Here is a 25,236-nt window from a genome sequence, read left to right on the forward strand (position 1 = left end):
AAATAAATAAATAAATAAATAAATAAATAAATAAATAAATAAATAAATAAATAAAATAAAATAAAAAAAGAGTGAATGAAATGTCCAATACAGTAACCATTAGCAACATGTGACGACTTAGCAATTGAAATGTGGCTTGTTTAACTGAGGAGCTAAATTTTTAATTTTAGTCAATTTAAATTGCCACATGAGGCTATTGGCTACTATATTGAACAGTATGAGATTTTTTTTTTTTCTCTTAATACTGTTCTGGAACAAGAGGCAGTACAGAGTAGTGATCAGGAACACAGGTTCTTGAAGCAGGTTGCCTGTGTTTGAATCCCAATTCCATAACTTACTAACTATATGATCCGGGACAAGTCATGTAGTGCCTCTGTGCTTCAACTGCTTCTATGTCAAATGAATAGGGGCACTAATAGTATCTGCCTCAGAGGGTTGTGAGAATTAAATGAATTAGTATGAAAATGGATGCCTAGCCAAAGTAAGCAATAAAAAGTGTCCCACCTCATATGCTTAGTGAAGATAGAGACTATTCCTTTAACTTCTCCCCAGTGCCTGTATATTGATATGCTGTCCAAAGAGGAATTCAATAAATACCAATTGTATGAAATGTGTAGAGAGTTAAATTACCATTAAAGTGAACTAGAAATGACAAATCAATTTGCTTATTTATAATTTGTGAAAAGATTAAATTCATTAAGTCTTGTTTTCATAATTAAGAGTAGCCATGCATTTATATTACTCCCATTAGACTTGGGGCAGCAAAGTTAAAGACAGGAATGAATGAAGAATACCACAAAATAAAACTTTTCCTCCTTTTCTCTTCAGTTCAGTTGTGAACACCTCTGTACTAAATACTAAATCCAAAATTTTCATAATTACTGAGCACATACATTCAACTCATTAGCTTCACCTGGTACTTAAGATTAAACAATTACGCCATCACCGCTATCATCTCTATTTTTAGTTGGCTCTTAATAGATTTGAAGTAAAAGAGGCAACTGTTTCTAAGAGTTTTGAAAAGTGTGTATTCATGAATCTACACTAATTCTGGAGATCCCTTCTCACAGGTTTCACTAAAACAAACACTATAACTGCAACATAAAAGCTGCTACAGGTAACAGTGTTCTCCCAAGTTATTTAGGTAAAGGCTTTATAAGCTTCAGTTATTCTTTCTATAGAAAAGAACTGTTCACTTGATTATAACAACAAAGTGATTTACATGTCTATGACAACTTCCCTTAAGGTTATCATTTAAAAATGCCTTTTACTTATGTTGTCACTCAAGCAATGCATTCTTCTAAAAAATGGAAGACGTGGCCAGGCATGGTGGCTCACTCCTGTAATCCCAGCACGCTGGGAGGCCGAGGCGGGTGCATCACCTGAGGTCAGAAGTTTGAGATCAGCCGGCTAACATTGTAAAACACTGTCTCTACTCAAAATACAAAAAAAGTTAGCCAGGCATGGTGGCGCATGCCTGTAATCCCAGTTACTTGGGAGGCTGAGGCAGGAAAATCGCTTGAACCTGGGAGGTGGAGGTTGTACTGAGCTGAGATCGCACCACTGCACTCCAGCCTGGGCAACAAGAACAAAACTCCATCTCAAAAAAAAAAAAAAAGACAGAAGTCAACTGGCTTAAGATACAATGAACAGTAAAGCAAGTCATTTTCAGCCCGTGTCCCATTCTTCCACAATAATATAATTCAGGTAAGACTGTCTTTAAAGGAATCAATTAGTGCCACACTCATTCCAGTAAACCCAGTCACATAATTATATGACATCTGACTTTTTGTTTTGTTTTTGAGACAGAGTCTTGCTCTGTTGCCCAGGCTGGAGTGCAGTGGCCTGATCTTGGCTCACTGCAACCTCCGCCTCCTGGATTCAAGCGATTCTTCTGCCTAAGCCTCCCGAGTAGCTAGGATTACAGGTGTGTGCCACCATGCCCAGCTAATTTTTGGATTTTTAGTAGAGACAAGATTTCACCATGTTGACCAGGCTGGTCTCGAACTCCTGACCTCAAGTGATCCAATGACCTTTGGCCTCCCAACGTGCTGGGATTACAGGTGTGACCCACCGCACCTGGCCCCAAAGCAGAAGTTTCTAAAGGGAATTACTGCTGTTACTTCTAAAACTTGGTCAGCATCTTGAGAACTAACTAGTAATCTCGTGTTGGCCTGCTCTCTGGGACTTTGCACAAAAGTATTCCTTGCAGACAAAATCAAGTCTCCACTCTCACATACAGGGGACTGCTGAGATAAAGTTTCTTTTGGAAACTTTGCCACCAGCTATACTCAAGATATTTTATATCCCAGTTATCCTCTGTTACTATACATATTGGGTCCTTAATTGGTCTCTCATATTCTTATTCCCAGACTGCTTTTGCTTCCTCTACCCATCATTAAACTCCTGTTTTCTTCTCTGAATATTTCCACTTTTCTCCTGGAATCTTACTCCACGGTTACAAAATTCCATTATATCCTACCCTCAATCTCATTCTATTAACAAATCTCTGCTTCTGCCTTGAAAACACAACTTCTTATATCCTTTCAGATAGATGCTGTTCACTTTTCAATATTCTAATTACCTTGGAGTTCAGAAAATAGGAAATGCCTTGCTTACTCTCCAAAGCTACTTCTAGTGTGTTATTCCTCTACTCTTATATTAAAAATCTGTCTTCTTTAGATGCTCTGGACCATCAGCTATACTCCCCTCCCTCCTTGTCTTATCGTTAATATGTACTAGCTTCCTATTAGCATCTCATTCTTAGTCTTGTCCCTCTGCTCTATAAGTCCTGTCATTAAACACTTCTATATCCACTTGGTGATCTGATTCCACACCTTACCCAGTATTTCTCAAGGCATTATTCACCTACAACAGAATCATCAAGATGCTTCTTAAAATGCAGATGCTTGGGCACCAATCATAACTCTGAGTCAGAATATCTGGGGGCAAGGCCCAAGAACCAAATAAAAATACTAAGACTGTCAGACTGGTCATCAAAACAAAATTTAGCTGGATCTTGCTTATAAGAGATATCCCATAAATATTAGGACACAGAAAGTATGAAAGTTGAAATACGTAAATAAGGTAAACCACACAAACACTAACTAAAAATAAGTTGGCTTTAACTATTTTAATATCAGACAAAATAGTCTTCAAGGTACAATGTATTACCAGATATAGGGAGGGGCATATTAAAATAATAAAATGTTAAATCCTTTAGGAAGTTTAAACAATCATAAATTAGTACTCATCTAGTAATATAATCTCAAAGTATATAAATGAAAAATGGACAGAATTAAAATGAGGAATAGACAAATTCACACTTATAGGTGGAGATTATATTACTCATTCCTTAGCAATTGATGGAAAAAACACACAAAAAAAAACCCACCCAAAAGAGATGGAGAAGATTTAAAAAATGATTAACACATATTTAGAACACTGCACCCAACGATTACATAATATACTTTGTTTTCAAGAGAATATGAAATTTTTATCAAAATTGACCATAAAACTGGACATGGAGCAAATCTCAACAAACTTCAAAGGATGAAAGCATACAGCGTATGTTCTCTAAGCACAATGAAAGGTAACTGAAATCAATTATTAAAAGATAATAAACACTGTCAAATGTTTGGAAATTAAGAAGCATATTCTAAATAACCCATGAATCAAAGAAAAAATCACAATGAAAACTAGACAATAGTTTGAACTGAATAATAATGAATAAAATTTTAGGAATGCAGTTAACGCTGTGCTTAGATAGAAATTTTAGAGCCTGAGAGCGCTAAAAAAAAGTCTGAAAAAATTAAGCAATTACTCATTTCAACAAGTTAGAAAGAAGACAGTAAATCAAACCCAAAGAAAGTATGTTCATAAAGGTAAGAGCAGAAACCAACAAAGCACAAAACAAACATACAATAGAGAAAATCAACAAGGGAGAAACTGGTCTTTGATAGACCTTTGGTAAGACTGATCAAGAAAGCAAGAGAAAAGCCACAAATTATTCTACCAGAAATGAAAAAGGGAATATTGTTCAATTATCTTATTGAAAAACAGTAAGACGGAAACAAATTTTTTGTGTCAATTTACATAAAATTCTTTCAAAAACATAAACTACCAAAATCAACACAAGAAGGAATATAGTTATTTTATTATTTTCTTTAATGTTACTTAAAAACTTCCCACAAAGAAAAACTTAGGTCCAGATGGTTTCACCTGTGAATTCTTTCAAATATCTAAGAAAAAAACAATACCAACATTAAACAAAATCTTTCAGAGAACAGATACAGAGATTAATACTTCCCAACTTATTTTATGAGGCCAGCATAAGCCTGATAGAAAACCCACAGGAGATTACAAGAAAAGAAAATGATGGGCCAATCTTTCTAATGAATTTAGATGCAAATGTCTAAGAAAAATATTAGCAAACTAAATCTAGTGATATATGAAAAGAGCAGCACAACAAGACAAAGTTAGAATTATTACAGGATTGCAAGGTTGGTTTAACATTCAAAAAAATTAATCAACATAATTTACCACAGTAATGGAATAAATCAGGAAAATCATGATTATCATGAAGAGGCGACTGGTAAATACCCATTCATGATACAAACTCTCATTGTAATAGGAATAGGAAGGACATTTCTTTAATCAAATATACCTATAAAAAACCTTTCAGCAAATACTTTACTAAATAGTGTTATACTGAAAATTTCCCATGAGATGGAAATGAAACAAAGATGCTTGTTGGTGCCACTTCTATTCAACATGGTACTGGAGTTTTAGCTAATTCAATAAGACAAGGGGGAAAAAAAACCAAGACAAAAGGTGAACAACATGAATAGAATGCGTGCTGGGTGGGGATAGGAAAAAGGAGTAGGGCAGAAGGCAGGGAAGGGGCAGAAAATTGGACTAAAGTTCAATTACGACTTCACATTGTAAAGCACTAGACGGTAACTTCCCTCTTATTAAGCTTCTCTGATCCTTCCTACAAACCTGTAGACTCAATAAAGCACATATTACTGACCTCTATTTTCCAGATGATATAACTATGCCTCAAAGAGGTAAACTGATTAGTCTAAAGTCACTCTTACAGAAGTGAAGGGCAATTGACTCAGGAGATGAGGGTTTAAATCTAAGTTTCTTTTCAATATGTCATGCTCTTTCTTTTTCTTTTTTTTTTTTTTTTTTGAGACGGAGTCTCGCTCTGCCGCCCAGGCTGGAGTGCAGTGGCCGGATCTCAGCTCACTGCAAGCTCCGACTCCGGGGTTCACGCCATTCTCCTGTCTCAGCCTCCCGAGTAGCTGGGACTACAGGCACCCGCCACGTCGCCCGGCTAGTTTTTTGTATTTTTAGTAGAGACGGGGTTTCGCCATGTTAGCCAGGATGGTCTTGATCTCCTGACCTCGTGATCCGCCCATCTCGGCCTCCCAAAGTGCTGGGATTACAGGCTTGAGCCACCGCGCCCGGCCTATGTCATGCTCTTTCACAGAATGGGAGCTAGAAAAATCCAAAGGGAAAATTTGTCCAGAACTTGCTATTAGGTCTCCCAAACCTAAATAAAGTTGCCACTGAATTTAGGAATATGGTTGGCCAAAATGACACAAAATAGGTCAGCTCCTACTTCAAACTTAGAGAAATGCTATAAAAATATTTTGAGACAGAAAGACTAGAGAGAGGAGAGACAGAGAAGACTAGCTCAAGAGAAAGTTAGGAGAAAGAAAGGAATATCCCCAAATGCTAGAAATGAAGAAAAAACTTAAAATCAGAGTGAGAAGTGGGAACTGACATAGATTCAGATATAGCTTCAGGGCTGGTGCCTGGAGTCTTAATGCCCATCCAGGAATAGCAGACCTGTTTTCCAGCATTCAAGGCAAAAGTATATGTGGATGAGTGATGAAGACTAGACTGTAGTTGCCTTTTTGAAATCTGGACCTTTGATGAGCTGCCCAGTCAGTGAAAAGAGAGGTGGAAAAACATTGTCCACAGGCTCAGGGAAACGGCAAAAACTTTCATTCAGGGGCCTCAGACAGAAGGTAGAGATAAGATAAATGGTCCACAAGAAATGGAAACTACAGGTCTGTGCTGCAGTCAGATGCTGGGGGAATTTACATTACCTAGATTTACATTATCTGAGCTGAGAAATTGAAATCCTTAGGGTCTTGGCAATGACAGAAATGAAAAGGCACTGTATAGGGCTACTTTCACAATATAGCATACAGCACTTCCAAAGGGAGAGGAAAAAAATCCTGTTGAAGATGTGATCATCTTAAAGAATTACAAGCCATACAAAGAGATACATTTCCATGAAACAGAGTAGCATATGTAGCAAGAAGCATAGCTACCTCTCCTCCAGAAAAAAACTATGTTAGAAATGATTAAAATAAAAAACAGACACCATAATGAAGGATCAGGACATTTTGGAAAATTTTTACATTTTAAAAAGAACTAAAAGGAACATCTGGAAATTAAAAAGTATAGGTACTTGGGATGAAAAACAGTGTAGATATATTAAAAAGCAGATTAGATATAATTGAAGAGATTCTTAGTTAACTGGAAGGCAGATATGAGCATACCATCCAGAAGGCAGCAAGGAGAAATATTAACAGTTATGAAGAACAAAAATCTCATGGATAGCCGGGCGAGGTGGCGGGCACCTGTAGTCCCAGCTACTTGGGAGGCTGAGGCAGGAGAATGGTGTGAACCCGAGAGGCGGAGCTTGCAGTGAGCTGAGATCTGGCCAATGCACTCCGGCCTGGGCAACAGAGCGAGACTCCGTCTCAAAAAAAAAAAAAAAAAAATCTCATGGAAAGCCAAGAGGAAGGGACAGAAGAAATGAGGAAAGACAGATAATGACTTAAAATTCTGAAAAATAAAGACATGAGAACCATGACTACATCTGAATAGGATGAATACAAACGAACCTACACCTAGATACAGGTTAGCAAAACAACAAAATACCAAAGATTAAAAAAACACAAAAAATATTTTAAAAGCAACCAAAGAAGAAATCACCTTAAAAAGGAATAATAATTAGTCTGATAGAAGATTTCTAATCAGCAGCAATGTAAATCAGAGCTAGGGAACAATAGTTTCAAAGAACAGAAGGAAAATAACTATCAATCTAGCCAACTACGTTGCCTTCCCTATATGTTTCTTAACATAAAGGAGAGAGGTGTGCCAGCAGATGAGAGACTTGTCAGAACTAGCTGGCATTAGCAAAGACCAATGATATCTGGGAAGATATTTAATTTAATTAAAACTATACCTAATTCCTAAACACAAGATGGAACAAATGACCCAGATGAAGCTCCAGGAGCTTTTGCCTTTGCATTATATTTCTAGCTGAAAGCTGGCAGTCTTAATAGCACAAGCTTAGGCAGAATTATTTACAGAGGATGCTATATGAACTCTAGATATATGGCATAGTGACTAAAACTGAAGTCTGTGACATCAAACTGTTCAAATCCTGACTTTGCCTTAGTTTCTGCACCTACACATCTCAGTTTTAAAAAGGTGAAATAAGAAGAGACATGTAAAGCAACTGGCATAGTACCTGCCACATAGTATGAATGTAACAAATTCTAGCTATTACTATTAATCTTGACCATAGTACTGTAACTTGATCATGTAACCGGAAGCAGTTATCTTTAGTACAATTATTGAAAAGCTAAAATATAAAAGACACATACTCTGACATCCACTGAGCAGCCCACAGTCCATGATGGATTTCCCAGTACTTGATTTTGGCATAGAAGATGGACTAATGAAGATTTCCCAACACCTGTAAGAGATACAAGAACTCTAGTCATGTAAGAGACAATGCCGAAATCTGTTTTGGAAAGAGTAAGACTAATACTACACAGGAATAATGTTAAGTAAAGCATAGTTGTTAGAATGCCATACCAGCAATATAAGCTTCACTGAATAAAGTGAAGATGGTAGAGGGCAGTGGTTCTCTCAAACTTAGTATCAGAATCACCCAGAGGGTGGGTTAAAACATGGAATGCTGGGCTCCACCCCCATACTTTTTGATTTAGAGGGTCTGTCTTGGGGCCCAAGATTTCTAGCAAGTTTCCAAGTGATACTGATACTGGTCCAGGGGTCTCACTTTGAGAACCACTGGTCTAGGGCAATTTCATATTAATGAATCCCTTTCCTTTTGAATGATTTAATCAATTTAGCCTATTTTAGAATTGTAGAATCTCAACTGATCTTAGAAGTAATCCCTCTCTCCTTCACACCAACGCCGAGGTCTCCTCCATGGCATCCTGTTAGAGGGTCTTCGGTCTTCCAGACTGAGCTTGAATACTGTCAGTGAGAGGGATTCACCATTTCACAATTCTAAATTTAGACACTCCAGTTCTCCCACATGGTGATTTAAAAAAAGCAGCCAACCACTTAGCCCAGACTTACCTTTTGGAAAAAAGATCTACTCCCTCTTCTACATCATGTCCCTTTAAGTCACCATTTGACCTTCTTTTCGATTTCTTGGGCTTAGGGAAATCTAGTTATTAATGCTAAGGGTAGCATTCAGAGATTTGTATCAAGAGGAAAGGGAAGGAGCTCTTCCTCTACATCCATATGTGGAGTCACTCACTCATTCATTTAACACCATTTTTGGGGTTCCATTATGACAAACATGGTTGGTATTTTTACAAATCACTAGTTTTATCAAAAATTTAGATAATCTCTTTGATCATACTGTGTATGAACCTATTGTTTATGTTAATTTTTATTATTAAAAGTTACATTTACAATCTAGAAAGTATGCACAAATGAAGGCCAGGCACGGTAGCTCACATCTGTACTCCCAGTGCTTTGGGAGGCTGAGGCAGGAGGATCACTTGAGCCCAGGAGTTTGCGACCAGCCTGGGCAACATAGCAAGACTGCATCTCTACAAAAAATAAATTTTAAAGAAATTAGCCAGGCATGGTGGCCTGCATCTGTAGTCCTAGCTGCTCAGCAGGCTGAGGCAGATGATCCCTTTGAGCTCAGGAGTTGGAGGTTGCAGTGAGCTATGATCACACTGATGTACTCCAGCCTGGGTGACAGAGTGAGACCCTGTCTCTAAAAAAAAAAAAAAAAAAAAAATCACCTTAAGACTACTGTCAACATGAAGGTTTATTTAATTCCACATGAAAAGTTTTTCTATGAGCAGGTGGTTATTGTGATTATATACACAGTATACTTAAAAACAATAAAACAACATAAGCCTCTGCTTCCATAGCTTGTTCTGTCTGGAATATCCTACCCATCCTCTCCTTTCCCTCCCCTCCCACATTGGCCTGGTGAATTTACCTTTGGAGACTCAGCATCATTCTAGTTATAAAGGACTTTCTGACCCCACACAGGGAGAACTAAGCATAACATCCACTATCCTCTGGGCCTCCACTGTACCCTGTACATTTTCCTACAAAGCACCTAAAATACTTTATCACATGTGTTTGTTTATAGGTTTTATCAACTCTATTTAATTTTAAGTTCCTTGAGGGTTCTCATGCATCTTTTTTATCTTCAGTACTTAGATCAGAACCTTAATTAGAATTTATTGACTAAAAGTTTCCATATTATTCCAAAATCTTCATAAACGTTTAAAGTATCTCCATAGTACTTCAAAGAGTAGGCATAAAAATTTACTTAACCATTCTTCCATTATTAGATATTTAGGGTGTTTTGGAATTTTTGATATGCTAGCCAACGGTTATTTCTATTTAAACCTTTGTTTAAAATTAAAATTACGTCCTTAGTATACCTTCCCAGAAGTAAACTCAGTACTTAAAAGGAAACATTTGAAGTTCTAGATATGTATTGACAAATAACTTCATGGGGTTATACTGCCACCAGCCATACACTTGAGCCTGCAGGTCTTGTTGCACCTCAACAGTATCAGGTAGTTGGTTTTTCATCTTTGTTAACCTGATAAAGGAATAAAAGAGATATCTTGGCCAGGCGCTTTGGCTCACACCTGTAATCCCAGCACTTTGGGAGGCCGAGGCAGGCAGATCATGAGGTCAGGAGCTTGAGATCAGCCTGGCCAACATGGTGAAGCCTGTCTCTACTAAAAATACAAAAATTAGCTGGGCGTGGTGATGGCCACCTGTAAGCCCAGCAACTTGGGAGGCTGAGGCAGGAGAACTGCTTTAACCCAGGAGGCAGAGGCTGTAGTGAGCTGAGACTGCGCCACTGCACTCCAGCCTGGGTGACAGAATAACACTCCGTCTTGGTGGGGCAGGGAGTGACATCTTGCTTTAGTCTGCATTTCTTTACTTTCTGATAAAGATCAAAGATTATCATTATGATTATCCTGGCAAATCAGTTGTTTTTCCTCTCATAAATTCTCTGTTGATCTGTTCTGTACGTTTATCTACCGGGTTTTAGTGTTATTAATTTATATGAGCTCTTTATCTATTAAATATATTAATCATTTTATGTATGTGTAATTGAATCAAACATTTTACCAGGCTTCCCTTTATTCTTTTAATTTTTTTACATAGAAACATTCAAGATTTTTAAATACTCAAAATTATATTTGTCATTGACTTTACTGCATTGTATCTGATATCTGTAACTTTTAGGATATATCGTTGATTCTGTATTTGTAAATAGGTTTGTTTATGTTCAAGGAATGTATCTAGCCACTTAATTGCTTGATGAAACACTTGAGGCCTAGTTTAGCTTAAATGTGTTAGGGTAAACATTTCTAGGCAGTAAAATCTTATAGCTCTCCATGAATTAACTGCTTTGGGTGATTAAGTATTAGCTAACATGGGATGAAACCCTAAACAGTAAGAACAGTTGAAGTGCTAGGGAATAATGGCTAATTTCATTTCTTTAAGAATTTTAGGAGATTCTGATTCTATGCTTTCATCTTTAGAACTAAATTTGATCAAAAGAATGCACTTGACATACTTGGGGGGAAAAAAGGCCCAATATAAATAAGTATCAGCTCCAAATACAGCTGTTTGGTAACATGTTAAACTAGTCCCTAATCTCTGAAAGAAAGAGAAAACCATATGGTAGTGAGACTTTCAGGGTTCCTTACCAAATTACCAAATATCTCAATAGGATAGAAAACAAATCTCCAAATATCAACTCATTTCTTTCTTCTTTTTATTTTTATCTTTGAGATAGGGTCTCACTCTATCACCCAGCCTAGAGTGTAGTGGCACGATCCTAGCTCACTGCAGCCTCAAATTCCCCGGCTCAAGTGATTTTCTCACCTCAGCCTCCTGAGTAGCTGGGACTACAGGCGTGCACCAGCACGCCCAGCTAACTTTCTGTATTGTTTTTGGTCGAGAGGTCTTGCCATGTTGCCCAGACTGGTCTTGAACTGAGCTCAAGCAATCTACCTGACTCAAACTCCCAAAGTGCTGGGATTATAGGCAAGAGCCACCTTGTCTGGCTAAGTCATTTCTTTATATATTTGTGAAACCCTCAAAATTTTATGAGGGAAATGGTCTTTATTTAAAAATAAACTCTCAGGTTTGAAACAAAGGCAGAGGAAGTGTAAAAAGTGTATTCTAACCTGTCAGACTGTGTACTTTTAAATGACAGTTAAAAGGAGACTGACAAAATTACCTTTTAAAAAGATAAACAGGCAATAACTAACTTTGCACATAAAGGTTAACATTAGTGAATGTGTGACAACATCAATCACTTTCCTTGCCATCACAGCTGTGTCTTCTGCTTCACAAGTAAACCATAAGTGGGGGTGGGGGGGGGGGGTAGGTAAGCTTATCAATTGCCTGATTACTTTTCCACATTTAACGTAGCAGCTAATTCTACCCTGTTATATGATGCATTAATTCCACAGTTATAACCCCAGAACCTAATACAGTGCCTGCTGGAAAGAAAATAAATTGACTAGTTGCAGCAGTTTGTAATATGAAGGGATTGTTACATACAACAGAAGATGGAATTACAGAGGACAGAAAACACCCACTTAACATATCGTGAAGAAGTCTGTTAGTTCTGGATTCTAAATTCTACTCAGTGATACTCTTGCGAAGTCCCTTTAGGCCACCATTACTTTCTTTATCTGTAAAACTGAGTGATTTTGTCAAATTAACTTTGGCACCACTTCAAGCTACCCGATAGAAATGAAGTCGACATAAATTGTGATTATGTTCATTGAGTTTCAAAAGGCAACTTTCTTAGGGGAATATTAAATAATGCTCTCTGTAAAATATTTCATAATGCAAATAATACTCAGGGCAATGTGAAAACAGTCTTAACCTATCTTTGCCGGCCACAATTTTATTTAGTTTCTGTTAAGCTAGTTTTCAAGCCTCTCCACCTCCAAGCATCTAGCACAATGTCTCTGCTCACAACACATGCTCTTAGGCCAACTCCAGAAGAGCACATCCATAAAATCCAAGTTCAGCATTTATTGAAGTTCCTAAGGAGAGATGAACTGGGGATTATGGAAGAAAAGATACGGGCAGTGAGGTGGGAGCTGGAAATCCAGACGTCAGCTGTAGTTCTCAAATGTCCCAGGGGTCAAAAGATTTTTTTTTTGCATCCATTGAGATTAAAAAAAAAAAACATTTTTTTGACACTAGGATTAAATTGGACTCAGCGTTAAATCCTAGCTTCTTCAGAATAAAACTCTTACTTTCTCTATCGTACAGTCTAGGATATAATAGGTTTTCAACGAAGATCAAACGAGAACCAGGAAATCAAGAAGCTCAGTTAAGAATAAAACAGGACCACCACCCAATATGTCACTGCATATTTATAACTTAGCGTTTAAGTTTGTGGACTCTGCGTTCAAAAGGATTCTGCCATTCACATCTCTCTGCCTCACTACTCTCATTGTAAAATGTGATAATAAGACTAATCTCAGAATTAAATGAGTTAATGTATGAGAAGCGCTTGCCAGTTCACGTTTGCCAGTGCACGTTTGACTTCCTTCATGAACAAAATCTCCTGAAGGCACAGTCCTATTAACTTCTGTACCCTTAACATAGAACTCCATACAATACTCAACGTCTGTTTTTGTTTTTGTTTTTGTTTTTTTAAAATAAACGAATTGACAATACACTCTAGGCTGGAGTCGTCTGGGAAGCCGATGTGGAAAGCCGCGAAGGAAAAAGACCCGGGCTCCGCGACCCCTACCCGCGCGACGCCGCCGCCGCCGCGTCGTCACACGGAGCAAAGTCCCCTGGGAAGTGTAGTCTTCAGGACTTCGGAGGGACTTCAGCCACGGGCCGAAGAGCCAGGAAGTTGAGGGAAGGAAGGTAAGGGGAGGGTTACTGGGTAACTCAAAAGTGTCTGGAGCCCCAGAGGTGGGGTAAGACGCTCACCTGAGTCTCCCAACACCAGTACCTTCACCCGATCCAGGGACGCCATCTTGCCACTGCCTTCCCTGGATTAACGCCTGTTCCGGGATTGTAAGCCAATCAGAGTTGAGCATGGAGGGCAGCGCTTTCAATTTCATTGGCCGCTCGGAGCGTGACTGGCAGAATCGAAGGCTTCACTGAGCTGATTGGCTGGTCTGGTAGCGGGGTGTTTCCCTAGCTAGTCGCAGGAATAGTGCGTTTTCTTTGTCGCGCAAGGGGCGTGGCTCATTTAAGCTGAGGTAGTTGAAGAGCTGAGGGCGGCTGTAGTGGGAGTGTTCCAGGATTCGCTTTGGTAAACCTTGTTCCCTGTTCCTTGTTCGGAGTTCCCTGGCCGAGCATTGCATTTCATGACTTCTTCTTCCTTTCGCTCCCTCTTAACTATCCTCCCCTATTGAATTACCCTCTTGCCTTGGTCCTTTTGGTTCTCCAAAGAACCATTGACCCCGGAGCGGCCCGTGTGGGACCTCGGGTAGGGCGGGCTTGGGTGCGCCGAGTGTGGCCCTAGACCCAACTGGTAGAGTCCGAGGGAATTTGGGGTCTCGGGGTCTCGCAGTGGGGAGGAGTGCGCATCACCGAACGCGTCTCGTGGAGGGCAGCTGGGTCCGGAGGTTTCGCAATAGTTTGCCGCTATGTGGTCAGTGAAGGCGTGGAAAGTGCCGTGAAATGTGGTACCAGAACACCGCAGTTAGATGTGTAGAATCCCAAGTTGTTCTAGAACTGGAGTAGTGGTATACTGAAGTAATCTAACTGGACTCTTCGCATCCAGCTTTTTTCTCCACTCTGCAGTCAGCACACTCTTTTAACATCGTGAATTTGATCCACTCACCTCCCGCTTAAAACTGTTTTAAATTTAAGAAGAGAGTGCCTAGTAGCCTGTCCAATTCTACCGTGGAAGCAAGAGTGGAGGACGTGAAGCGGGGGGAAGCTGGCAAGATGAGCCATGTTGGAACAACACGTGTTTAGGAGACATATGGAAAGTTTTATGGAAGTACTTGTCTGGCTATGCTAGATGCTGGAAATTAATTGGTGAACAAGATGAAGTCTGGTCTTAGACATGGAGAAAGTACAAGAAGGGAGAAAGAGCCATGGAACATGTGAAAAGGGAGGATTGTACGCTACCTAATGGGGAGTCTGGGAAGGCCTCTATGAGGAAACGTCATTTGAGACTTGAAGGATGATTAGGAGAAGGGGGTTGGCTTAGTTGTAGGGGCAGAAGGAACAGCATGTGCAAAGCTCTGGGAAGCACGGAAAGCACATGTGGCTCATGGGATTGAGAATATGCTAGTGTGGCCGGATATGAGGCTGACAGGTAGACAGAGGGCAGAGGGTGCATTCTTTTCAACTCTTGTTTCTCTAGCTTCGTGCCTGGTGCACAGTAGTCCTTAAATGTTTATATGATTAAAATACACGTGGGTCTGGACTGGGGTAGGGAGGTGAGGCTGGGATATGACTCATGGACTATGAAGATCAAAGGAAGAAACAAAGGTCCTAGGAGGTACCACGCTCTGAAGTCTCCAGAGACCAGCCATACCCCTTCCCTAATAATGCCAGCTGCTATTCGTCTTCAGCTTATTGTTTCCATGTGGGAACATGGGCTCACTTTTTCCTCAGATATTTCCAATTTTTCAGGAGGAGCTGGAAGTTGAAATTTATGTGAACTCTTACAATTTTTAAATGTTGACAACTAATTCAGAAAATTTTTGAAACATTTCTTTGGGTGAAACAATGCATGGGGGGGCTGCCAGTTTGAGAATTCTTACCTAAGACCTCTAGAGATTGAGTAAGGAGATTCAGTGTGAGTGGGAAGTGGTGGAGGAGAGAAGTTAGTGGTCAGGAAGGAGGATTTTAGAATGCAGAGATTTTGAACAAGGTGGCACAACTTCATTTCATTCCTAAGCTCTAGTTTCATTTGTTCAGCTACCTGCTGGACATATTCAGAGGAATATCCTATGATATTTCCTCAAAGACACTTCTAAAAATGATTTCCTCATTTCTTCCATATCTGCTCCTCTTCAAGTGTCACCTATTTCTCATGGCAGTACTTTTCCTAGCTACACTGGCTCAAAACAGAGCTATTTAAGATTTTTCCTACTCTCATATTTTGTTGGGTCCTTGTGTTTTTTTTTTTTCTGTAATAACTTTCATTCATTCTGTTCTTGCAATTTTTTGCCTTCTTCCTTAGTTTGATTTTATACCCCCAATACTTCCACACTGCCTCCACCTTCACCCACTTGAGTCCATTCTTCATATCGGTATAAGAGTCATTTTTCTAAATAGGGGATTTATTATGAATGCCAGTACTTAATTGAACTCTTATGCTAGCCCTGAAAGCAGAACACTTTGCTTTAATTATCTCACTGAATTCATACATTAACTGTGTGAGCTGGGGACCGTTAATCACTCATTTTTTTTGAGGGTCATGTTCTGTCACCTAGGCTAGAGTGCAGTGGCTCAATCATGGCTCATTGCAGCCTTGACCTCCTGGCTCAGTTGATCCACCTCAGCTGGTACTACAGGTGCACGGCACCATACCTGGCTAAGTTTTAAAATTTTTGTAGAGGTGGGGTCTTACTGTGTTTCCTAGGCTGGTCTTCAACTTCTGGACTCTAACAGTCCCCCCATCTCGGCCTCCCAAAGTGTTACAATTACAGGTATTAGCCACTGCACCTGGCCTAATCACTTTTTATGTATAAAGAAACTGAGTCTGCAAATTTTCTGGGGTCGGGGGGGCTAAGAAATACTGGAACTGGGATTTAAACCCCAAAACTGTTGGATTGTAAAGTCTTCACATCTCTCCCTGACTTTAGTCTTCACGGCTCCCTAGGGTGTTTTAGGCCAAGGAAACAGGCTGAGCGATAAGTGGCACAGGGACCTCTCCATGCAGGATGAGCATTGGCAGGATATATATTAGGTACTTTTGCTGCATAGTAGAGCCACCTAAAGAGCTTTAAAAATTTGTGTGATGCCAAATCTGGCCGCCCTGAACCACCTGAGACAAAACCTTTAGGAATGGGGCCCATGGTCAGTATTCTTAAAACATTCCCTAGATGATTCTGCCTTAAAACCAGGCTTGAGAACTATTAGTCTGGGACATGGCATGTATGGAGCAGGGAAGGAGAATACAATAGTAGGAAATAATCCTGGAAACAGGTTATGTTGACATTTTTTTGCTGTTCTTTGTTGAATGTTTCAGAAGCCATATGTTGTGTACTGACAACTGTTGATGTAAAACAACAAAAAACCAAAACTGGGTTCAAGTACAATGTATAGACCAAACTGAGGAAGAGCAAAGTATGTCCAGTAGTATGCTGTGGTACTACTTTGGTGTGGAGCCCAGGCACTTGCCGGGCATCCTTAAGCCCTGGGGTAGCAGGAAGGCTCTAGATTCACAGATTTGGATCTAGGTGCTACTTTGTTATATCTTACAATATATAGTCATACCTGAGTATTTATAACCTAAAGTACATATTTTCTTTTGACTGACTTTTCCTTTATTACACAAAGGGCCTTATATTTTCCTCCCAAAATATGTGCACAGATTGGTGTGTAGAGTTTCCTTATAGTATGGTACTATGGATATCAAAATATTTTTTATATAAAGAATATTAAATCTGTTGGGGTTGATAACCATTGATTTCAAATAAAAAGGTCAGTTGAAACTAGTATTAATAACAGAACATGATTCTCCATGAAATAGTTCAGTGGGATGTCTGTTAAAAATTATCATGTGGAGCCTGGCCAAGATGGTGAAACCCTGTCTCTACTAAAAATTCAAAAATTAGACAGGTGTGGTGGTACACGCCTATAGTCCCAACAACTCAGGAGGCTGAAGCAGGAGGTTCGCTTGAACCCGCGAGGCAGAAGTTGCAGTGAGCTGAGCTCGTGCCACTGCACTCCAGCCTAGGTGACAGACTGAGACCCTGTCTCAAAAAAAAAAAAAAAAAGAAAAGAAAAACATTATCCTGTGCTGGGTGTGGTGGCTCACATCTATAATCCCAGCACTTTAGGAAGCCCCCAACATGGGTGGATCCCTTGAGCCCAGAAGTCCGAGACTAACCTGGGCAAAATGGTGAAACCCTGTCCCTACAAAAAATACAAAAATTAGTCAGTCATGGTGGTGTCCACCTGTAGTCTCAGCTACCGGGGAGTTTGAGGTGGGAGGATTGCTTGAGCCCAGGAGGTTGAGACTGCATTGAGCCAAGTCACACTACTGAACTCTAGTCTGGGCAACAGGGTACCTGTCTCTATTAAAAGAAAAAAAAATTCCCTGTGGGCTAGGGAAATTTAACTTGATTTAATCTATGTGGATAGTCTAGCCATTTTTAGTTTGGAACATATTAAGTTGATATGGAAGCTTTCCTTCCTAAGCACTTTAATTACATTCTTATTAATCACAACAACTCCATTGAGGTAGTTGATACTATCCTTATATATCTTAGAGAGTAAAATGTGGCTTGAAATTGTTTAAGGGATTTGCTCAGGATTACATAGTTACCAAAACACAGGCTGGTGCTCTGAATTTCAAAGCCCAGGTTTTTGTTTTTTTGTTTTTTTTTGGAGACTGAGTTTCGCTGTTGTTGGCCCAGGCTGGAGTGCAGTGGCGCAATCTTGGCTCACCGCAACCTCCACCTCCAGAAGCCCAGGTTTTTAAATTAAACCACATGCCAATATGGGCTTTGAGAAGACAGCTTTCTGGGTCATGGTATGGAAATGAGATACACTTAGTTTCTGCTTTGTTAAGGGATTCAGTATTTAAGAATATTTTGGGCTGCTCTCCCTCCCTCATTTTCTACCTTTTTAAGGACTGAATGGTCTTTCCTTGATTATCAGATTTAATTTTTCAAGGTTGGTAAAACTATCTGGATCTAAGTATTACTTTCTTTCAGTTTTACAACAGTTAATGATTTTGTCAGACACCCCAGGTGGTGATTACTTACGTGTTTATTGGTTTGTTGTGATTTTATTGTGAAAGCATGAGTATGTAAAATATCCTAGAATCTTGGTAGAAAAATTTTACTCAAGAAAGGAAACAAAGACACTTTTAGGAAATGCTAACTGCTAGTTTTCTCAGGGTTTCCAGCATTCCCAAAGAATAGTGAGCATTTCATGTAGCTTTTTTTATGTTTCTCTTCTGAAGTAAAGTAGACTTGACATAATATATTGTTTTATAAATAATAAGTTACTTTTTAATCAAACATACTCTAGATCATAAAAGCAGCTATTTAAGAAATATGTAAAACTTTTTGGGTGTAATCTTTTGTGCACTCTAGAGGAAAATCTTGTTCTGCTCTGTTAAATGCTTAGGTATTAGAAATGTTTTAAAACTCTTTGAGTACTTCTCTGGCACTGCAAGAATAGTGGATATGATTACCATGTTTTTATACCTGGCTAATTTTCTATTTTTTTCTGAATTCAGTATATTTAAAGTTGGAGTTCGTTGCTAAAGATGGCAGACCCAGATGTCCTCACTGAAGTTCCAGCAGCATTGAAGCGGTTAGCCAAGTATGTGATCCGGGGATTTTATGGCATTGAGCATGCCTTGGCCTTGGACATCTTGATCAGGAACCCCTGTGTGAAAGAGGAGGATATGCTGGAGCTGCTCAAGTTTGATCGGAAGCAACTTCGATCAGTTTTGAATAATTTAAAGGGAGACAAGTTTATCAAATGCAGAATGAGGGTAGAGACTGCTGCAGACGGGAAAACTACTCGCCATAACTACTACTTCATCAGTTATCGTACTCTTGTTAATGTGGTAAAATATAAATTGGACCACATGAGGAGGAGGATTGAGACCGATGAGAGAGATTCGACCAACCGGGCTTCCTTCAAATGTCCTGTCTGTTGTAGTACTTTCACAGACTTAGAAGCTAATCAGCTCTTTGATCCTATGACAGGTGAGGTTTATCCAGTTTGTGAATCTTTAAAATAAAGTGTGTACTACCCTTTTTCTTAAATTGACTCATCTAATTTTTAAACCATCATATATATTATTATAAAAGTGAATGGATCAGTGTAAGTCACAGCATACAGGTCAGTCTTACTGTCCTGTTTGGCTGTCGCACTACTTTGAGAAGCCTTTGCAAAGCCTTTCTCCTTCAGAAGGGAGTTTCTCACTTACGGCCCTCCTACCTCGGCCCACCCTGCCTTATTTACAACTGTAGTCTGCTCTGAAGGGTTGATTTCTCTACCACTTTGAGGCTGTTCTAATATTATTTTTGACCTCTAGACAGTTGCAATACAGTGTATTTAAATGCTTTGTTAGTGAAAGTAGAAAGTGGTATCAGGAGTATATAACTAGGGCATGTAATCTGGATTTGGGGAAGGCCTCTGGAAGAAGTTAACGTTTCAGACCTAAAATAAGAGTTAGCCAGATGAAAAGAGGGGAATTCTTTCCAAGGTAAGACATTTAGTGTCCTTTAGATACACATTATTATTGGAAGAAAATTGTCAACAAGATATATAATTGGCCTGATTTGATTGAATAGTTTTAAGGATTTTTAACATAATTTAGAAATGTTTCTGAAAATATAATATGTATTTTCTGCATATTTCTGAAAATACATTTTCTGAAAGTACAATATCTCTAGCATAAACATGAGAAACTTTAAAGTTCTCAGTTATATAGTTATTTTGTTATCTGTTTACACAATAAAAAGAGACTAGTTTTGCTAAATACTCAATGGATCAATTTTGTCTTACTTTCTATAGGTAAAAATCTATAGAAGGACTCAATGCTATTAGATTAAGTCATTTTGTTATGATTGAATTCAGGAGTATAGGCTGCTTTTTAGTTCATAGATCTGTCTTTTTAAAAACTTCATCTGAAAGTTTAAACTTTGACCCATGAAATATTTTGTCGTACAAAAGTACAGATTTCTGTGTATGTTTTATTTTCTGATTTTTATGTTGTATATGGTACATTTTAAATAATTTTAAAATTATTTTTTTAAGTGGGAAATAACCCCAATATAAATTAAGGTTATGACAAAAAGAGCCAGAAATAATCTGTGACCTTTTTTTTCTTACTATGAGGCAATGATTTTGGATGAATTTAAAGAATTCATAATTAAACATTTAATTTGTCTGAGCCTAGCTCTTTACCTTGAAAAAGCTCCACAAGGAGAGATCTTGATTATAAGAAAGCCTTAACCATCCTCAGTATGAGAATTGCTTGAGTGTTCTATAGAGAGAGGTTGTAGAATATATCTGGAGCTCTTCAAAATAGACTAGAAAAGTCTCACGATTCTTGCCATTCACTCTAACAGATTTCTTACAGGAGGTCTGGGTTTGGTTTTGTAATTCTCTACAGATGTTGGTTTTAACAGTGGAGGCTTCATCACTCTTGACCACAGTAGAAGGTGTTATCCAGTCCGTTAGAGCAATCTAAAATAACATGCTTCTACTACATTTATTTGTCATTTGAGTCATATTTAATTTAATGAAACTTTTCAAAAGGAGATGATTTCCACTACTTATATATCATTATTTAGGAGATTGATCATGATATTCTTGAATTTCACCTAGATTCTGAATGAAACTCGTTGAACTCAATAGATGGCCTGTGGAAGAGATGGCCTAACATTCTGGTACAGTCAAGGTGACTTGAATCAAGGAGTTAGGGTAGAGGGCATGAAAGTAGTTTATGAAATAAAGCTAAAACTGAAACAATTGAGTTGTGACCAGTGTAAACAAAGACTATTTTTAATGTGAGGGCTATGGTCAGCATGAAGATGAAAAGAAGGGGTACCTGAGAGCAAGAATAAGTCACTTAATCTTGATGTCACTCAGGGGAGGGTGCCCTCATCAGCCAACACTAATGCTTGACTTAATTGGCAGTTATGTCCTACAGTGAAGTCTGAGGTATTATGATTAAAAATTTATAATCATTAGGGACCCTCATTCTGAGAACATACTTGCCTTTTTATTGTAATATGGCTTTTCATTTAGATGCTCTTTTAAGGGGAAAATGTGCTGATTAGGCAATATTAGGCCCCAGTTGCTTGCCAGTTCTGATGTTGTGAGTTTTGTTTTTGTTTTGTTTTGTTTTTAAACTGTTAATACCCAACAACCTCCTTTGGTCTATACATTCCTTTTAGAAATCTTTGTATTTTTTTCTCTATTATTCTTTCTTGTTTTACTCAGTATTCATCTCTCTCTTCTCTACTCCCACCCCATTATGAGGAAGATGGGCAATAAAAATTTGGTGTGTGCAGTAAGGTAGGAGGGAACTTTTTCTGCTGTGATAATTATACTTTGTCTAAATTGGTAGATTGCAGTTTTCTTTCTAAGCCCAGTCCTGTACAAATCCAGTTTCCTGGTTGCTAGAGGAGATTGATAATATTTCTCATCAAGTGATGGAAGTATTTAATGGCCTTCTACCTGCATTTCTTTTCAGTAGTTCTCAGATTGACTTGTGGTGTGCATGAGCAATTAGGGGATGCGCAGGAATTGGATTTGCAGCCTGTTAGACTTTACTGTTTTCCCTGACAGAAAGTGCTTAACTCAAGTGTATGGGCAACTCTCTGCCACAGGACAAAGGGTAGTAACTCCTAGATGAGCTCCTGAGGACCACCTGCAAATTCTGGACTGAGGAAACAGCCCAGCAAGGATTGTTTACCATTGTTAATTCACACATAAGCCATCGATCTTCCTGCTTCAGTTTACCACTTTTCCCTACTCCATCTCTACTTTTCCTAAAGATTGTAGATTTTCTCCATACTTTCCATTTAGATTTGCTTTTGGTATTTCTGGGTTGAACTCTCTTCAGATATATAGATACATTATTTATTAAAATGGAATAACCTATTCTTTGCACACTAGTCCCTCAGAAGCTTAATCATTAAGGTAAAACCAGCTGTTTTAAGTTTCTAAAATATGGGAGGATTATGTAATCAAAACAAAAACATGACATGAAATCTCTCAATGAATCAGCAAAATAACATCTTGTGTTTCATAAATGCGTGTTTTAGATTTAGCAAGCTTCCTGACCATTTAAATAGACTTAAGTATTTCTATTTTAGCAGTCTCAGCCATGGGTGATTGAGTTAATGGCACTTCTAAGTTAAGTTCAACAGCATGCTTCTCCTGAGGGGGAGAGGGGTATCTTAAGATTTTTCGATGTTAAGGTTAGATGATTTGGAAATAGCTTTATATTTTCCATTTTTAGTTTAAAAATTATGCAACCATAATGCCAGAGACAAATTTGAAGAGAAAAAAATCACTCACAAAGCCACCAGCCTTTTACATATTACCTACAATTACAATCATAGCTTAGAATAGTTTATGATCTCTTGGTTTCTTAATGTACTAAACTCTCCTGTTTCTATCTAGTGTTCAAAATCTGTTTTAATAGGTGTAATTTTTTCCTATTTTGCTTTCCCGTCCTTTTGGGCACTCTGGTGGTATCTATTTTTTGCTGGTATAGATAAGATGCTTTGAATACTTTCGTATATATAGCATGTTATTCCTGTTCACATTTTTCCTTATGAATTCTTGGCAGTGGGAATATTGGGCAAAAAAATACAATTTTAGAGCTTCTCTAAAAACATATATGGCATTGTAGTTTTACTGTGGGTGAGTGGAGTGGAATTGTTAGATGTTTGAATTGGAAATAATTTGGGAGCCCCTTTTACTGCATTCACCTAGAGACCTAGGAGTCACATTTTAAATTTTGACATGAGATAATTTAAATTTTTTTAAAAAGGAATCTTATAAATGTATATTTAATAAAATCTTAGAAATAGAAATTGAGAGATTATCTAGTTCAACTCATCAAATAATGTGTATGTGGGTGCAATGTACATGCCTGTGTTGTACTCTTGGATTTGGAAGATCTTATAATGTAATAACGAATAAATTTAGGGTTATATACATTGCTAGACTGTTTTAGATTTACTATTAAGGGAGAATATGACACTTTTCACGGAGATTCACTTTGTTTTGTTTGGCTCCATGGAAAGACTTAGCAACAGATTTTAGGATTAGCATAAAGAAGTCTTTGATAATTAAGTAAGTCTCTAATAAATAACTCTTAAAAACAGCCAACAATTGAGTAGTTCTCTTCTAGCGATGAGCTCTGAGTCACTTGGAATAGTCAAGTAAACTTGGTATCTACTTAAGATGTTCATATGTAAGTTTGGAGTTAAATTATATGAGCCCCTTCTTGGCTTGTGTCTACAGATAAAGCTTTTTGATTTGGACAGATCCGTTTCCTGATGGCCTCATTCATTGGGATTCCTTTTCTGTTCCCTTACCCTAACATTTAAAAATTATTAGGATTCTGTATTTGTGAGACTCAATTAAAGAGTTTGCCTTCATAGGGCAGGCTACTTTTTCCTGTCTTCATCTCTTTCTACTTAGGATAGGAGATACCTTTAAAATTTTTTTTAATTAAAAGAAATTTTTTTGTGGCCAAGTAGGTGTTTATGTTTATGGAGTACATGAGATGTTTTGATACAGGCATGCAATGTATAATAACGTCATGGAGAATGGTCATGGAGAATGGCGTATCCATCCCCTCAAACATTTATTTTTTGTGTTACAAACCAATTATACTCTTAGTTATTTTTAATGTATAATTATTGACTATAGTTACCTGGTTATGCTATCAAATAGTAAGTCTTACTCATTCTTTCTAACTCTTTTTTTTGTACTTGTTAGCCATCCCCCATCCCTACTACCCTTTCCAGCTTCTGGTAATCATCCTTTCACTCTCTGTGTCCCTGAATTCAATTGTTTTGATTTTTAGATCCCACAGATAAGTGAGAATGTACAATGTTGATCCTTCTGTGCCTGGCTTATTTCACTTAACATGATGATTTCCAGTTCCGTCCATGTTACAAATGACTGAATCTCATTCTTTTTTGTGGCTGAATAGTACTCCATTGTGTATGTGTACCACAGTTTCTTTATCTAGTCATCTGTTGATGAACACTTAGGTTGCTTCCAAATCTTAGCTATTGTGAACAGTGCTGCCACAAACATGGGAGTGCAGATATCTCTTTGATATACTGATTTCCTTTCTTTTGGGTATATACTTAGCAGTGAGATTACTGGATCATATGGTAGCTTTATTTTTAGTTTTTTGAGGAACCTCCAAACTGTTCTCCATAGTGGTTATACTAATTTACATTCCCGCCAGCAGTGTACGACAGTTCCCTTTCCTCCACATGCTTGCCAGCATTTGTTACTGCCAGGACAGGAGGTATCTTATAAGCAGTGTTTTCAATTCCTGAAGTGCTAAAAACACAAACAAGAAGAAATCTTTCCAAGGTTGTTTTGCTCAGTTGCTGAGTTCTCAGTCTTTGGAATCTTACCCAGCATGGGTTAATTAGACAATTATGCCAGAAAGCTCAAAGGTATGGATTGGGGAGTGGGGGGAGCAAGAGAGGGGGGTGTTTATTAAAATAAGTTAAAATATATATAAAAACAAGTTCTGGAAAGATAGGAACAAGTATCGTTGCTCTTCTACCCTTCCCCCCCAAAACCTTTAGGTCTGATTTTTAAAAATTCTGCTGCTTTTGATTTTGAGGATTTGAGAACTTTTTTAAAAAAACAACATTTTGGCTGGCTGCAGTGGCTCATGCCTGTAAACCCAGCACCTTGGGAAGCCAAGGTGGGCGGATCGTTTGAAGTCAGGAGTTCGAGACCATCCTGGCCGACATAGCAAAACCCTGTCTCTCCTAAAAATACAAAAATTAGCTGGGCATGGTGGAGCGCACCTGTAATCCCAGCTACTTGGGAGGCTGAGGCAGGAGAATCCGTTGAACCCAGGAGCCAGATGTTGCGGTGAGCTGAGATTGCACCACTGCACTCCAGTCTGGGCAACAGAGTGAAACTTCATCTCAAAAAACAAAACAAAACAAAAAATCTTTTATCTTTTTTGTA

General features: G+C 38.4%; 2 protein-coding genes across 3 annotated transcripts in view; one reads left to right on the forward strand and one right to left on the reverse strand.

Annotated features, from left to right (window-relative positions):
* Window positions 1-13,406, reverse strand: part of RABL3 (RAB, member of RAS oncogene family like 3) — a 41,506-nt gene extending 28,100 nt beyond the window's left edge. For both annotated transcript variants that reach the window (XR_002731991.1, XM_023214363.2), the window contains exons 1-2: window positions 13,315-13,406; window positions 7,698-7,789 (exon numbers count right to left, since the gene is read on the reverse strand). Coding sequence is in view for 1 of the 2 variants with exons in the window: in XM_023214363.2 (XP_023070131.1) it covers window positions 7,698-7,789; window positions 13,315-13,360 (138 nt within the window). In the remaining variant the exon portion in view is untranslated. The remainder of the gene's footprint in view (window positions 1-7,697; window positions 7,790-13,314) is intronic.
* Window positions 13,407-13,556: 150 nt separating this feature from the next.
* GTF2E1 (general transcription factor IIE subunit 1) overlaps window positions 13,557-25,236 on the forward strand; it is a 37,818-nt gene continuing 26,138 nt past the window's right edge. Inside the window, exons 1-2 of the mRNA XM_023214399.2 lie at window positions 13,557-13,642; window positions 18,767-19,244. Of these exons, the coding sequence (XP_023070167.1) occupies window positions 18,797-19,244 (448 nt within the window). The 5' untranslated portion in view covers window positions 13,557-13,642; window positions 18,767-18,796. The remainder of the gene's footprint in view (window positions 13,643-18,766; window positions 19,245-25,236) is intronic.

This window comes from Piliocolobus tephrosceles, chromosome 2, assembly GCF_002776525.5.
Source record: "Piliocolobus tephrosceles isolate RC106 chromosome 2, ASM277652v3, whole genome shotgun sequence".
Classification (NCBI taxonomy): Eukaryota; Metazoa; Chordata; class Mammalia; order Primates; family Cercopithecidae; genus Piliocolobus; species Piliocolobus tephrosceles.